At 43.9% G+C, this 14990-nt stretch overlaps 1 protein-coding gene across 1 annotated transcript in view; it reads left to right on the top strand.

Moving 5' to 3' along the window:
- WDFY1 (WD repeat and FYVE domain containing 1) overlaps positions 1 to 14990 on the top strand; it is a 104879-nt gene that overhangs the window by 17887 nt on the left and 72002 nt on the right. Inside the window, exon 3 of the mRNA XM_030216556.1 lies at positions 5625 to 5695. Within this exon, the coding sequence (XP_030072416.1) occupies positions 5625 to 5695 (71 nt within the window). The remainder of the gene's footprint in view (positions 1 to 5624; positions 5696 to 14990) is intronic.

Below are 14990 nucleotides of genomic sequence, written 5' to 3'. Positions count from 1 at the left end.
TATTTTAAGTATATCTTGAAAAGCCATCTGGCTAGAAAGAGGACCACTTTGAACACCACTGTATCAACAGATGAAAACAGACTTTGTGCAGACAAGGGTTCTATTTTACTTTTCCATCTGTTTTTGAAGGAAAAATCAATTTGAGATGGAAATTAAGAGAAAAATAGAGCTTAATACCCAGTTTTAGTTTCAGTGGGTTAATTTAGTGCTGCATTGGACCTGTTTACCCTGCTTTGTTTGACTTACTGTTTCCAAGGTTATACTCCAAAAAGGCATGTGAGCTGTGTATCTGCTTCCTCACGCTTGACCTTAGCCTGTGTATGAAGATGTCCCCCCACGCCATGCAGTTAAATGATGTTTTAGGAGAAAAAAATTACAGTATACTTGTTTCCCCTGAGGTGGGCAAGGCATATTTGCAGTGCTTGATTACAGAAATAACTTTTAATATAGAGGTTTTATTTTCAGTTTTGTATCCCATATTATAACCTAAACGAGTAACAAAAACATATGTAAAATGCAACATAATCATAAAATAGTAGAATCAAAAGAGAAAAAAAACTGTTAAAATAAGTTTGTCTGAGGGAAGTGACGTCACGGTGTAGAATGGATGCCTGAGATTGTAGCTCCCTTGCAATCCTACCTTGCCAGGTGTAATCTGCCACCATCCAGCCTCTAACGGGTCTCACTTAGGTTTGCCAGTATGCTCGTGGGCTGACTCTCCAAAATGAGCAAGTCTCAGCTGGCTCAGTGCAAGGAGAGCAAACACCAATCAAGTCGCCAGTCTGGTAAGGGCCCATCGTGCCATGTGTCTCCGACTCCCCCTTGTTGATCGGATTCCGACTCAGCATCATCTCATAACGAGCAGCCCTGGACTTCAGCTAAAAAAAAGGTCCTGTGAAAGACCTGGCTAAGTGTCTGGAGGAAATTCGGGCCGAGATAAAAGCCTCTAAGGGGGAAATTTTGGCGCGCATGGACGTTATTAGTATCAACCTGCGGGAACTTGGTGGTCAGGTCGAAGAACTGGAAGACCGCATGGAGGAACAGGCTGAGCATGCGGCTGCTGTGGAATCTCTCGTGTATCTCAGCTGCTTGCACAAAACGAAGAACTACAATTCAAAGTGGACGATCTTGAAAATCGGGGGCGTCGAAACAACCTCAGTTTTCGGGGTGTCCCTGAGAACAGGGATGCTGAGGATGTCCCAGCCATTGTGTGCTTGCTTTGTGCAAAATCTTTGGAGGTCGATTTGGAAATAGAGCATGGTGAAATTGAAAGAGCCCACAGAGCCTTGGGGAAACCTATAGAGAATCGACCCAGAGACATAATAGTACGATTTGCGTCATTCGCATTTAGAGATTGTGTACTGCAGCGGGCGCACCAGTTGTCATCGGTGGACTACAACGGGGCAAGAGTTTGAGTTTATCAAGATCTCTCTCTTTTTACTCTGTCTCAGTGACGAGCTATGAAACCTGCCCTGGAGCTGCTGACCAAGGAGAAGATTGCTTATCGCTGGGCGTTTCCCTTTGCCTTATGCTTTACTCTGGCTGGGAAATTACAGAGTCCGCCATATATCTGAGGCCTGGAAGATATTGCACTCAGCTGGATTATCGTCAACCGTGGCACCTCTGGTGGAAATTGCGAATTCAACCAAGGAGAGGCTTCAAAAGTGGAAGAGGGTCACTCAGAAGGCCAAGAAACACTCATCACCTGCTTGAATATGATGTCTCTCTTGAATTTAGCTTAATGCTTGTTTACTGGTTCTTTAGATTTGTGATCTACAGTCTGCTGGGTGTTCTGGGGGTGTATGTATGTTGTTTTGGTTGGGTGGCATGGTGAGATGTGTAAGGGTTAACTTGGGAAGAGTAGGATTGGTTTGAGGGGGGGATACGGTTTTGGGGGTGTGTTGGGCACTGTGGGTTACTTCTTCAAATTTCCCATTCAGTTCTTCTGGGGTTGTCTGTTTGGTGTTTGGTTCGACTGATGAGATGTTGCTCAAGAGTGGGGGAGGGGGTGTGGGGTGAGTTCCGGGTGGATGGGGGTGTTTCTATGGCTGGGGGGGGGGGGGGGGGGGGTTTGTCTTGGGTGGGGGAGGGGGAGGCATGGATTCTTATTGCTTTGTTTTGTCGATCATGGGTTTTCATATACCTGGCTGGTTATTGTTTTAGTATATAATCCTTGTCTGTGATGAGTACTGATTTACAGTTTTTGACCTACAATGTTAAAGGCCTAAATTCACCTCAGAACGCCGTAAACTATTTAAGGAACTATTGCAGGATGACCAGCAGGAAAAGAGAGGTGATAATACCCTTGTATAAGTCTGCTGAGGTCCCATTTAGAGTACTGCATTTAATTCTGGAGACTGCCTCTATGGAAAAATATAAACAGGATAGAGTCGGTCCACAGGGCGGCTACCAAATGTGGTAAGTGGTCTCAGTCATAAAACATATATAGTGATAGGCTCATGTACCTTAACATGTATACGCTGGAAGAGAGGCAGGAGAGAGGAGATATGATAGAGGCGTTTAAATTCCTCAGTGGCGTTAATGTACAGGAAATGAGCCTTTTTCAAATGAAAGAAAACTCTAGAATGAGAGGGCAAAGGATAAAGTTAAGAGGAAATAGGCTTCGGAGGGATCTAAGAAAATACTCTTTCACAGAAAGGGGATGCATGGAATGGCCTCCCAGTGGAGGTTGTGGAGATGAAGATTGTGTCGAAATTTAGGAGAGTAAGGGGCAGGTACATGGCTCCCTTAGGAAAAGGAGGAGTTAGTGGGTACTGAGGAAGGGCAGACTTAATGGGCCATTTGGCCCTTATCTAACATCATGTTTCTATGTTTTTCTATATCATTGTCCTCTTCCAGTATGATAGCTTGTAGGTCAACAAATTTTGGATAGACTATGAACGTTTGTACACACAGCTTTTTCAAGTTTGTCTTCTAATTCACTCACTGTTGGGTCTCTTGCAGGCTGTATTCATGGGTTCCCAAAGAACAGACAGGTCAGGTCAGCTATGGGTCTAGGTGTTTACTTCAGTCTTTGCAGGATAACAGACCAGCTTTGATTTTGGCGACAGAGAACTAAACATTTAAGTCTCAAGTGAAAGCTCACTGAAAATAGGAATAGGTGAATAAGCCCCAGTCCAGGTGTAGGGCATGATGGGATCATAGGCAAGCAGGTTCAGTTAACAGTTGGTACATAGTGCTGATGTATCATTGCAAGAAGCTGGACATCCCCTTTCCACTGTTCCTCCAACCAGTCTGATTCCTCAGAATAGTGATTTCTAGAGATATTCCTTCTGTGATTTTTGTTCTTCTAATGTTTGGTATTTTGAATATTTTACTACTGCTCCAGTGGATTTGTCTGTTAATACAGAACTCTGTACATTGTGTGATCCTACACGTGGACTTCTGTCACTATTATGCAATTATCACTGTATGTTTCAGTGCTTTTGGGAATGTATGTCATTCCCCTTTGTACTGGAGCCTTTGGTGTGTGGGCTGTTTTAGAACAAACAAAAAGAAGGGAGAAATGGAGAGAAGTTTTGCTGTTAAACTTAATTTTTCCCCATCTTTATGAGGGTTCATATTTTTCTAATGTAGAAATAATTGGCCGTAAGGAAAAAAGTGGTGGTAGGTTGTGGGTTTTTTTTTTTTTCTTTTTCTTAATTGGATTGGTCCTGGCTAGTACTCCTCTCTACCCAAGAATTTTAGATTGGAGCTGCTTGAGACTATCTCTACCTTTTGTAATACATTTTCATTTCTAAGTATCTCTGTTATGGTTATGCTTTGATTTTTATAGCCTGCCTGGACCAAGGTGGAGAACAGCATATACATACATATTGAACATTATTCCATGGGTGTACATTTTGTATCTGTCTTTAAGATTTATTCAGTTAATTTAGTTCACGACTCAGGCTTGAAATGAAGATGGGGTGAAGGGGTAAACAGATTTTCCCTTTAAAGGACTGTTTAGTTATTTGAAGTTTCTTTGCGGTCTTTTTACAAAGCTGCGGGAGGACTAACACGCGGGTAGCATGTGCCAAATCGGCACTATAGCTGGGGTAGCGTGTGCACCTAGTGTTAATTCTGAGTTTGGCGCTCACCGAATCCCATGGTAGAAAATATTTTTCTATTTTCTACCACAGAAGGCATTCCTGGTGGTAATTAGCAGCACAGCCACGTTGGCGCATGCTGCATGGTTACAACACAGGTAGCCTGTGAGCCCTTACCGCTAGGTCAGTGGCTGGCGGTAAGGGCTCAGGCCATAAATAGGCGCGTCCTAGTTTTAATCTTTGCACATGCCCATTTCCTGACTCATTTTAAAAACATTGGCCTTTTTCCCCAGCTATGGTAAAAAATGGCCCATCATCGCCAAGAAGACACGCCCACACTACTGCAGGCCACTTCTTATCATGGCTTTGTGAAAGGACCTCTTTGTGACCTAGCACAAGACAGCTCATTAGCTGGTTGAACAATCCATTTTTTTACAGCCTTTGTAGATTCTGTGTTCTAAAACCTTTTTTTCTGGTGGATGCTTTCTATGACAATATGAAGTCTGCTACGAGGAGCAGATTTTTGGATTCTTTGGCCTGTAGAGACTTCTGTCAGATGGAAAAAAAAGTGAAAACTGCTTTAGATCATGGTTTAGGCTGAAAGGTAATCCTCCAGACATTATTTTTAAACTAGTACAAAAAGCCCTTTTCTGAAAGAAATGAAATGGGCGCTAGCAAGGTTGTCCTCTAATGGCAATTATGTTTTTAAGGGAACTGTTAGGAGAGAGTATGTGTCAGAGAGAGAGTGTGTGTGTGATTGAGAGAGAGACAGAATGTGTGTGTGTGTCTGTGTGAGTGAGAGAGTGTAGTGTGTGTCCCGTGTGCAGCAATTGTGCTCTCCCCCATGCATTCATCCATATGCAGCAAACGTCCTCTGTGCCGTGCCCCCTTCATCCATCCATGTGCAGCATCTCTCCCCTGCTCCCTCCATCCACCGTGGTGCAGCAATTCTCCTCTGTCCCTTGCTCCCCCCCCCTACATGTGCATCAACTCTGCATTCTCCCCTGGCCTCCCCTCCATCTCTCTCCCCTGAGTTCCAGGCCCCCTCCCTACCTCTCTGTGCCCTCTGAGTTCCAGGACGCCCCCGTGCCCCCCCCTCTCTCTCCTCGCCTAGCACGACCTGTCCTCCGGCAGCTCCTCGCCTTCCTAAGTGCTGGCTGTATTTTAAAAATTTTTACCTTGGGGTGCGGCCTTCGAATGTGTCTCAGCTCTGCCTCTGGTCCTGCCCTATGCGGGACCAGAGGCAGAGCTGAGACACATTCGAAGGCAGTGTGACGCGCCGCTCGCCTTCACTATGGACGCTGCCGCACCCCAAGGTAAGAATTTTTAAAATGCAGGCAGCACTTAGGAAGGCGAGGGGCTGCCGGAGGACAGGTCGTGCTTGGAGGGCAGGGGGCTGGCAAGTATACAGAATTCCCTCGAGGGCAGGGCAATTACGAACCCTACAAACACTACACGGCTTCGCTGCCACGGAGTCAGCTTCAGAACGTTGGAGGTGCGAATTATTATATTAGGCTCTTAAAAAATATATAGCAGGCTTTAATTTACAGTAGGTTGTTTTTTCGTCCTTTGCAGCACCCTGTTCCACTTTGGCTTATCACGACAGCAAGCTAATCTTTGTAGGCCAGGATAATGGAGCTATTATGGTAAGTTCTTTTTGTTTTTTTGATTTTTTTTTAAATACATAACTCTCCTATTAGTGCATTTTGGAGATGAAACAGTATTTGCTCTGCATACCTACATAATTCAGTGAATGAGTTTTTTGTTCTGGTTGGGGTTATGTTGCTTTTAAAGATTCTAATCTGCATTTTGCCTGTTCTGGAGGGTTAGCTAAATATCTGTTTAGTAAGTTGGGGTGAGGGACAGTGTGAATTCTTTCCTCACTGGCTCTTCCCCTCCCCCCCAAGGATCAAAGGCAGAAGTGAAGTAAAGCATGGTCAAATGAGAACTGGAGGCAGTGTCAACATCTATACTGCTTGTTACTTCAGGCCCCACAAAATATCTGTCCTAGTTATGCCACTAAACATGGAGAATTGTCCTGGCTTTTCTCGAAATCAGGAAAGATGCGGGAGAGAGCTCAAAATTTTAAATAAGCATTTATCATAGATCTGAGGCTGACTTGGATTTAATTTGCCAAGCAAAGATTCAGTATTATGAAAAATCATAAATGGCAGTAATGCACCTGTGAATAAGAGTAAAAAGAATATCATCTTGTTAAATGTGTGTGGGTTTGTTTTTTGTTTTTTTTGCTCCATTGAGCTTCTGGTAGATTCTGCTACCCTTTTTTTTTTGTTGGCCTAATGTAATAATGGACAGGATGAGTGTTACAAAGACCAGTGGGCCCAAACTGTGAAAATATGTTATCTTTTATCCTTTTTGTGGTAGTGTGCTATGTTGTAGCACTATGCATCCATATGTGTGTTTAGACTTGGGTTGACTCTTTGAATCTGCCAAAGGAATGACTCCTAACTGACATGAGGATGCATCCTTTAGTGTGATGATCCTGAAGATGAAAACACAGGAGTACGGTCATTATAGATTGCCTGAAACAGGATACTCGGGGAAATTTTTACACACAGTACTTCAGAATTCTGCCTACTTTATTTTTCAAAATATCACAGTATCTCTGTTTTTACATAACTTTTTCCTTTATTACATCTTAAATTGTTTATAAATTTCTTCATCTTTGAGTAATTTTTTTTTTTTTTACTTTATCAAATAAGCAGGTGCACAAACTTCACTTGGGGCCCCTTTTACAAAAGTGTGGTAGCATTGTAGCATTTTTTTTTTTTTTTTAGCATGTGCTAAATGTTAAGACACCCATTATATTCCTGTAGGTGTCTTTGTGTTTAGCATATGCTAAAAATGCTAGCATGCCTTTGTAAAAGACCCCCTTCATAGCTTAGAAACATGCTGGAAAAAAAAAGGAACAAGAAAAATGAAAGTGTTGTAACATACAAAGGGAACCACAACCATAAACATAATGATTCCATAATACATTCTACTAGAACGATTGACAATATACAGTCCCACTGGTGGGACTTCTATTCAGATAGACAAAAAAAAAAAACACATCACTGGTATTTTTCCACTTACCCTATTACCCACCAGCTTTCTCTCTCTCTCTCTCTCGTTCCCCCCCCCCCCCCCCCCCCCATGAGTCTTATAACAACTCCCAGCTGGATAGCATTAGGGCGCAGTGTAGAATAGAAGGCACAATCACACTTCATCTTCCACCCTCCCCACCTCATAAACACTTCCAACACCCATGGCTTAGACATTGGCCTATAAGTACGCAACCCAGAGTGACCTATTCTAGTCATCCAATTCAACCACGCTTATAGGTGCGGTGCCTCATCTTTTATCCTGCCCTTCAATATCAATTTCTTTACCAAAAGCAAGCATAAAGAGTACATTTTCTTACAGCTCGTGAAAACTTGTAGAATCCCTCCCTCTTCTTAAATTTCCCAACAAAGAGTAGGCCCAGGGAACAGCTTTTCCTAACATATTCAGTTACCCAGAGAGCACTGAACCAAAGGTCTTGAAGGGTAAGCATTCCAAAAAAGAATGAAGCCAAGTAGCATGTCTCTTCTGATAACACCTCGCTTTGGTAATATATACTCTGTAGGAAATCAACTGGGTTTCTTGCAATTCTGCATTATTTATAAGTTTATAGCCCTCTGTCCAGTATTTTATTTAGACTGTCCTCATTTATATCTATTGTGAGATCATCTGTCCATACACCAGCAAGCACCCTAATAGCAGCTAGTATCCTCTTCTTCAAGAGCATCCTTGCACCAAATAGTTTATTGAATTTTGGAGGCAACATATGAAGGTCCTCATCTGCTTTGTGCCACTTTAACTGAGCATTTTTACGCTTCAGCCCCCCCCCCCCCCCCCAAAAAAAAAAAAAAACCACACACACACATGGGCACAAAGGCCCTCATTACTAGGCTTGATGCCCCTCATGTTTCAGCTGTAATCTTCCTTGCTCTTCCTCAATCCCAGTTTACCTCCCAAATATGTCTCTTTCATCTGTCCAAGCTTGGTCCCCATCACCTTCTCCTTCTCTTCCTGCTGTGAAGACGCTTTTAAATAGCATTGTCTGGTATGGGTGGCTCCCTTAATATTCCTTATTAAAGTCTAAATTCATTTAGTTTCTCTGCGATGACCTTTTGCCCCCTGAGTTCACCTTTCACTCTGCAGTGATCTAATGGTCCAGCTGAATCCCTGACGGGACCCTCACAGGATTTCTGCTTTTTAATGTGCCTTAAAGTTTTGATTGAGTTTATTTTTCCCCCTCCCCATGGCGTGCTTATGCTACTTCCAGTTTTCTTCATTCAGATCCTTTTCCCATGTTCTTGAAAGATATTCTTTTCACTAGGATTGCATTTCACCTCACATTTTTAACCATGCCAGCTGTCGTTTGGCATTTCTTCCACCTTTAATATGCTAGGCTTCTAAGATAATATTTTCAATAATGCCCACATCTGATTGAAACTCTTAACCTTTCGGAGCTGCTTTTTTACCATTTTCCTCATTTTGTTACAGTTGCCCTTTGAAAGCTAAATGCTAATGTAGTCTATTTTTCCTTAGTGTCTTATTATGAACTCAAATTTGATCAGGTTACAATCACTATTGTCAAGTGGCTCCAACACATTACCTCTTGCACCATACCCTGCATTCTACTAAAGACTAATCTAAAATAACTCTCCCACTCATCCATTTTCTGAACCAGGTGCTGAACGAAGCAGTCATTTTGTTTCATATAGGAACTTTACTTTCCTAGCATTTTCCTGACGTGCCATGTATCCAGTCAATATTTGGGTAGTTGAAATGGGTTGCAATTGGGCCCTGCCTTGAGTTGGAAAGCGTTTTGTTTTTTAGCAGTTGAAGTGTTTGTGGTGCTTTATTATTTAGATGTAATGGAGTGTTTGGGGACCCTGATATTTCTCCTCACAAATTGTTCCTTTCTGATCTCCACTTTAAGTTAGAAGCTTGGCATTTTCACTTTTTAGTTTTTAAATAACCAATGATAGAAAGAAGCTCTGTCTTAGTATTTCCCAGGGGTTTGAGCATGTTTCACTCTGATCTGTTTTTTCTCCCCCACCCTCCCACCATATTTTGGGGTTTTAATTAGAGTTGGGTTGGTGGGGACCAGGGTTCCCTGGTTTTGAGTTGCTTGTTTTTTGGATTTTCTGGTCATTGAAATAACCAATTACCTGCTGCCAAATTTCTTAGCTTCCCTAATTTATGCTAACTGCACACTGTCCTGGTCACCACCTCTGATTGTGGTCAGCCTGGCTGTTATGTATTTAGAGTGATTGTAACTACTCCCCCACACTTTTTCCTAAGTTCATATTACCCCTGGTCTGTATATTTATCCTTGGCCCCCAGCCCATCACCTTCATGTGTTCTCTCAGTTCCTGTCCAGTACACTATCTGAACCCCAGCCAGTCTTGGTTCCTATTCCTACTGGTCACCTTTTACCCTCAGCCCTTTCAAGCTGCCCTCACTCCAGTTTTTTTTTAATCCTCCTATATCTTCTCCCCAGAGGCTTGTTAACCTCTTTTCCATTTTTCTTTTAGCACAACATGACTTCTCAGTGAGTTGAACTTATTGGTGCCCTAATTCTAGAAAATCTCTGGACAGGATGGGGAGAGAATATCAGGGGGAAGAGTTGGAGGACCACCACTGGTCTCTGGGCCTTGCATTGGACACTGTTCTAGGGTTGTAACTACTAAGGTTAAACTATGGCAAAATAATATTTGGCTCTTTAAACAAGCTAATAACTAATTTTTGCCTTTTTTAAAGAAGTTACAACAGATTATCAATAAACCCACACATTCTCTTCTATTCCAAGCTCAAGTCACCAAAGCTCCCCAGCAAAGTAATGTTCACTTATTCAGGCTTCTTTTACTGTCAGCGCTTCCTTAGAAAAATGTGTACATGATACAAAGCTTTTGCAATTCTGTGGTCTATATGCCATGGCCATAGATGCTGCTGCTTGAAGGGTTTTATAGCCAGGGTTTAAATGTCATACTGGAAAGATTGTATCAGTACTGAAGAGCCACAGGTGTTGTGGAAGGGGAAGGTGTCATCAAGGCATGCCTGCTACTTTGATACAGTGGTACTTGATATCTTGGAGGAGGGGGTGGAAGTAAACAGATGCCTAGTGTTTAGAAGCTGGCTGGAGGAAATAGAATGATAGCTAGAGTCCGGGTATTTGGTGGGGGGGGGGGGGGGGAAGAAGGTTAGAATAATACTGTGGGAGAGAAAGAAGGAAGAATATAAAGACAAGTGAAAAATGCATGTTGGTCCGAAGCTCACTTGTTTTCACCCGGACCTGCTGCTTTGGCATCGGGTGGCAGTTTAAATGGGAGTGTCATTGAGTCCTGTAGAGCAGACGCCCCCCCCCCCCCCCCCCCACTTCAACCAGGGAGCAGCTTTTCAGTAGAGCAGTCCTTATCCGGGTACTCCAGTTTGTGGAGGTGGACCTCCAGAGTACAAGGGAGGCAGCTTGCTGGGAGTTTGGCCCTGGCTTATGGAGGTGATTAACTGCTACAGGCTGTGACCAGAGTCCTAGGACAGGAAACAGTGAGTAACCTGAGCAGTCAGGACCTAGGCTGCACCTGAATTGGAAGTTGGGGGTTGGAGAGACCTGCCATAGTGACTTTTTGGAAGTATTGTGGGATGCCATCAATGATATGCATTGTCTGGTCTCCCCCTCCAAAGAGCTACGGCCACCAAACCCAGCATGCATACTCTACCTGCCGTTGCCGAGGTTATTGTGTAGTTTGAAATGATTCGGTTCATGGTGGGGGGGGGCACTCAGGAAGGGGAGCAATATCATTAAATGAATAGGCTGCAGGTTGGCAAGTTCTTTCTTGCTATTGCTAAGCGACAAACTGTTTGGAACAGGGTGAGGGCTCAGAGAGACTGATGGCAGGGGTGGCCCAACCATTAGGCCACCTCATCAAGAGTGGAACCTCGGAGGGGCGGCATCTCCCCCTTAGCGGCGTTTTACCTCATGCTAATGTTCCCAACCCAGCAGCAGCGATTTCCATATGCTGCCCTGCCGCCACTGGCACCCGCCTCTTCCCTTTACTACGGCCGCCTCTCTGATGTAACTTTCTGTTTAGAGGCTCAGGCAGCCACAGTAAAGGGAAGAAGCGGGTGCCGGTGGTGGTAGGGCAGCGTACGGGAATCACTGCTGGGTTTGAAACGTCACCTTGAGGTAAACGCCTTGAAGGGGGAGGAGGATGTCATGTTAGCTCCGCCTCAGACAGTATCTTGCCTTGGCTGGCCCTGAGTGGTGGGGAGAAACGGGGACAGCAGCTGTGCAGTTGTCCCCCTCTCATTCTCTAATACCCTCTTCCCTAACAATTTCAGTACAAGGGAGGTTCGGAGACTGGTGGGAACAGGGTAGAGATAAAGTATTGGGGTCAGTCTGGGAAGTGTATGTGTGTGTGCACGTGCATGAATTCACCATCCCCTCCCGAGTCCATGAGATGAGACTACTATGTGGCAAACTGAGGGGATGGGAGACTGTGACAGAGACTACTTGGGACAGGGTGAGGGCTCAGAGACTGGTGGGAAGAAACAGGGATAGCAGCTGTACAGTTATTCTCTCTTATTCTCTAATACCCTCTTCCATAACAATTTCAGTACAAGGGGTGTTCAGAGACTGCTGGGAACAGGGTAGAGAGAAAGTATTTGGGTCAGGCTGGGAAGTGTGTATCTGCGCATGAATTCACTACCGCACCAGGGAAATGCTCCTTGAAAAGGGTGGGAAACTGAATTTTAATATGCCCTTGAAAAGAAGGCTGTATTTTAACAGGAAAATGGTGAAAACGGCAGGCACTTGCTAGATTGAAAGAAACAACTAATCAAGAAAATCAACCTAAACAAATTGATCAGAAAAGAAAAGTTAGTGCTAGGTAGGGATCCAATCTCCTCATTTTCAGATTTAAGGGAGTATTAAACTCAATGTCGGTCAGTCATGTTTCTTGTAAAAAAAAGTGGAGCTTCTGGAGAACCAATTAAGGAAAAATAACTTGAGAATGATAAATCTTCCTAAAATACCCTATATAGAGAGTTATATTACTAGTGACTTTTGCCTTTGATTTAGATAGGAACAATGTTTTGAAATTGTATTTCCGATACATGGCTGATAGCTTTTTGGGTTCAAAGATAAATATATTTCCTGATATATCAAGGGAATCACAGACTAGGAGGTGTGAACTCTTGGCTTTTAAGCCAAGAATCATTGCCCTAGGTGGGACCTTCCTAGAGCGATTCCCTTGTAAGTGTTTTATTTCCTTATTACTTATTTGTTGAACCCAAGAAATTGCAAGAGTTTGTGGAGTTAAAAGAACAGATGAAGAACCCTGTGCAGCAACTTCCTTTAGTTACCACTGTACCGGCTGCAATTACCGATTAACCTTCCTCCCTCAGAAAATATGAATTTGTAAGATTAACCACTTGGTGTTTTTCTTATTTTTTTTTAGATTGTTTTCCTGATCTTGGATCCCCCAATTGTGGACAATTATATATATATATATATATATATATATATATATATATATATATATATATATATATATATATATATATATATATTGTTGAGAGAAAATGTTTTTTTTCTTTTTCCTTGTATTAATTTCTGTTTTTCCTTACATTTACGTGATAAATGTGAATGTAATTAAGTAAAATGATAAAAAATAAACTCAATGTAGGTGTCGCCCTTTCTCACACGCACCTCAGCAAAACACCCCAGTCACACTCTGCCATTCTCTCTGCTGAGGTAAGCGTAGATGTAATGATATATCTTTAGCCTTTTAAAACAAGGGGGCATCAAAAGTATATTACATTATAGGGTGAGGAAGCACGTCTTCACTTGGCCATAGGTGCTAAATTGCCAGGCTGCAGTTTTGACATGATTCTTTGCCAGACTGGTGCACAGTACTCAATAGGATACGTCAACTTTATTGACAAAAATAATTGATTTGAAGAGACAGCTCAGTTCAGTTCCAGGAATTAATCACCAGTGATTTGTTAGATTTTCAGTTTGAATTTAGACTTGGACAGAGCATTAAATTGCCAATAACATCTCAGTGGATATTAACTTGTGTCAGCTGGAGTCTACTATGCCTGTCACAGTGGCTGTTACAATGGCATTTGACTCGGTAGACCATTGGATTTTGCATCAGTGTTTCCCAAGTAACAGAGTTGACTCCATAGGCCTTGCTTGGCTTAGTTTTTTGTTTAACAGAACTCAGCAAGTGATTATGGGATGGAGAAATGGGTGGTGGTCACGGTATCTAGAGGGGCTGTACAAGGCTCTGCCCTCTTGGCAATGGTTAACATAGAGGGGCATAATCGAACATCGCCGGCGATCTATTTTGGTGGCGGCACAACAGCTGGCTGGAACCATATTTTCGAAAAAGATGGCCGGCCATATTTTTTTTCGATAATTCGGTTTAGCCTGGCCAAATGCCAGAGTTCGCCGGTTTTGTTTTTCAGCGATAATGGAAAAAAAATGCCAGCCATCTCAAACCCGGCGAAATCCAAGGCATTTGGTCATGGGAGGAGCCAGCATTTGTAGTGCACTGGTCCCCCTGACATGCCAGGACACCAACTGAGCACCCTAGGGGGCACTTCTAAAAATGTTTAAAAAATATACAAATAGCTCCCAGGTGCATAGCTCCCTTTACCTTGGGTGCTGAGCCCCCAAATCCCCCCCCAAAACCCACTCCCCACAACTCTACACCATTACCATAGCCCTTATGGATGAAGGGGGACACCTACATGTGGGGTTTTTTTTTTTGGGGGGGGGGGGTTAGAGGGCTCAACACTTAGCACCACAAGTGTAACAGGTAGGGGTGGGATGGACCTGGGTCTGCCTGCCTGAAGTGCACTGCACCCATTAAAAACTGCTCCAAGGACTTGCATACTGCTGTCAGGGAGCTGGGTATGACATTTGAGGCTGGCATACAGGCTGGTAAAAAAAGGTTTTTATTTTTATTTTTTTTAGTGTGGGGGAGGGGGTTGGTGACCACTAGGGGACTACGGGGAGGTCATCCCCCATTCCCTCCGGTGGTCATCTGGTGAGTTGGGGCACCTTTTTGAGGCTTGGTCGTGAAAGTAAAAGGACCAAGTAAACCCGGCGAAATACTGATTAACGCCACTTTTTTTTTCCATTATCCGTGAAAGCTGGCCATCTAGTAGCCACACCCATGCCCGCCCATGTCCCGCCTTAGCTACGCCACTGGCACGCCCCCTTGAACATTCGCTGGTGCGGCAACGGGAAAGCGGCGATGTCAAGCCGCTTTCGATTATACAGATTTCGCTGCTTTTGAGAGATCGCCGGCCATCTCCCGATTTATGTCAGAAGATCGCCTGATAGCCTGATAGTAACATAGTAGATGACAGCAGAAAAAGATATGCACAGTCCATCTAGTCTGCCCAACAAGATAAACTCATATGTGCTACTTTTTGTGCATACCTTACCTTGATTTGTATCTGCCATTTTCAGTGCACAGACCGTAGAAGTCTGCCCAGCACTAGCCCCGCCTCCCACCACCAGCTCTGCCCATTCCTTCTGAACAGGATTCCTTTATGTTTATCCCACGCATGTTTGAATTCTGTTACCGTTTTCATCTCCGCCACCTCCCACGGGAGGGCATTCCAAGTCAGTTGCTGTTCAGATTTGGCAGGAGGAGGAAGTGCTGCTAGAAGCTCTGCAGGTTTCCAGGGGGAAGGGAGTGCGGCCTAGCTCCTTCCCCAAGGATGAGGAAGGGCCCTGGGGAGAGGGCCTCAGGCAAGGCCCAGGCCATCGGGCCGGCTGAGGCCCAGAGGGACCAGAAGGCCTGTAGGAGCAGTTCCCGGTCTGGTCGAGCGCTGGAGAAGAGGGAAAGAAGTCCTCTGGACAGACGGGAG

Source organism: Microcaecilia unicolor, chromosome 10, assembly GCF_901765095.1.
Source record: "Microcaecilia unicolor chromosome 10, aMicUni1.1, whole genome shotgun sequence".
NCBI lineage: Eukaryota > Metazoa > Chordata > Amphibia > Gymnophiona > Siphonopidae > Microcaecilia > Microcaecilia unicolor.
Note: the sequence above shows the minus strand (reverse complement) of the source record. Positions and strands in the feature narration are given on the sequence as shown.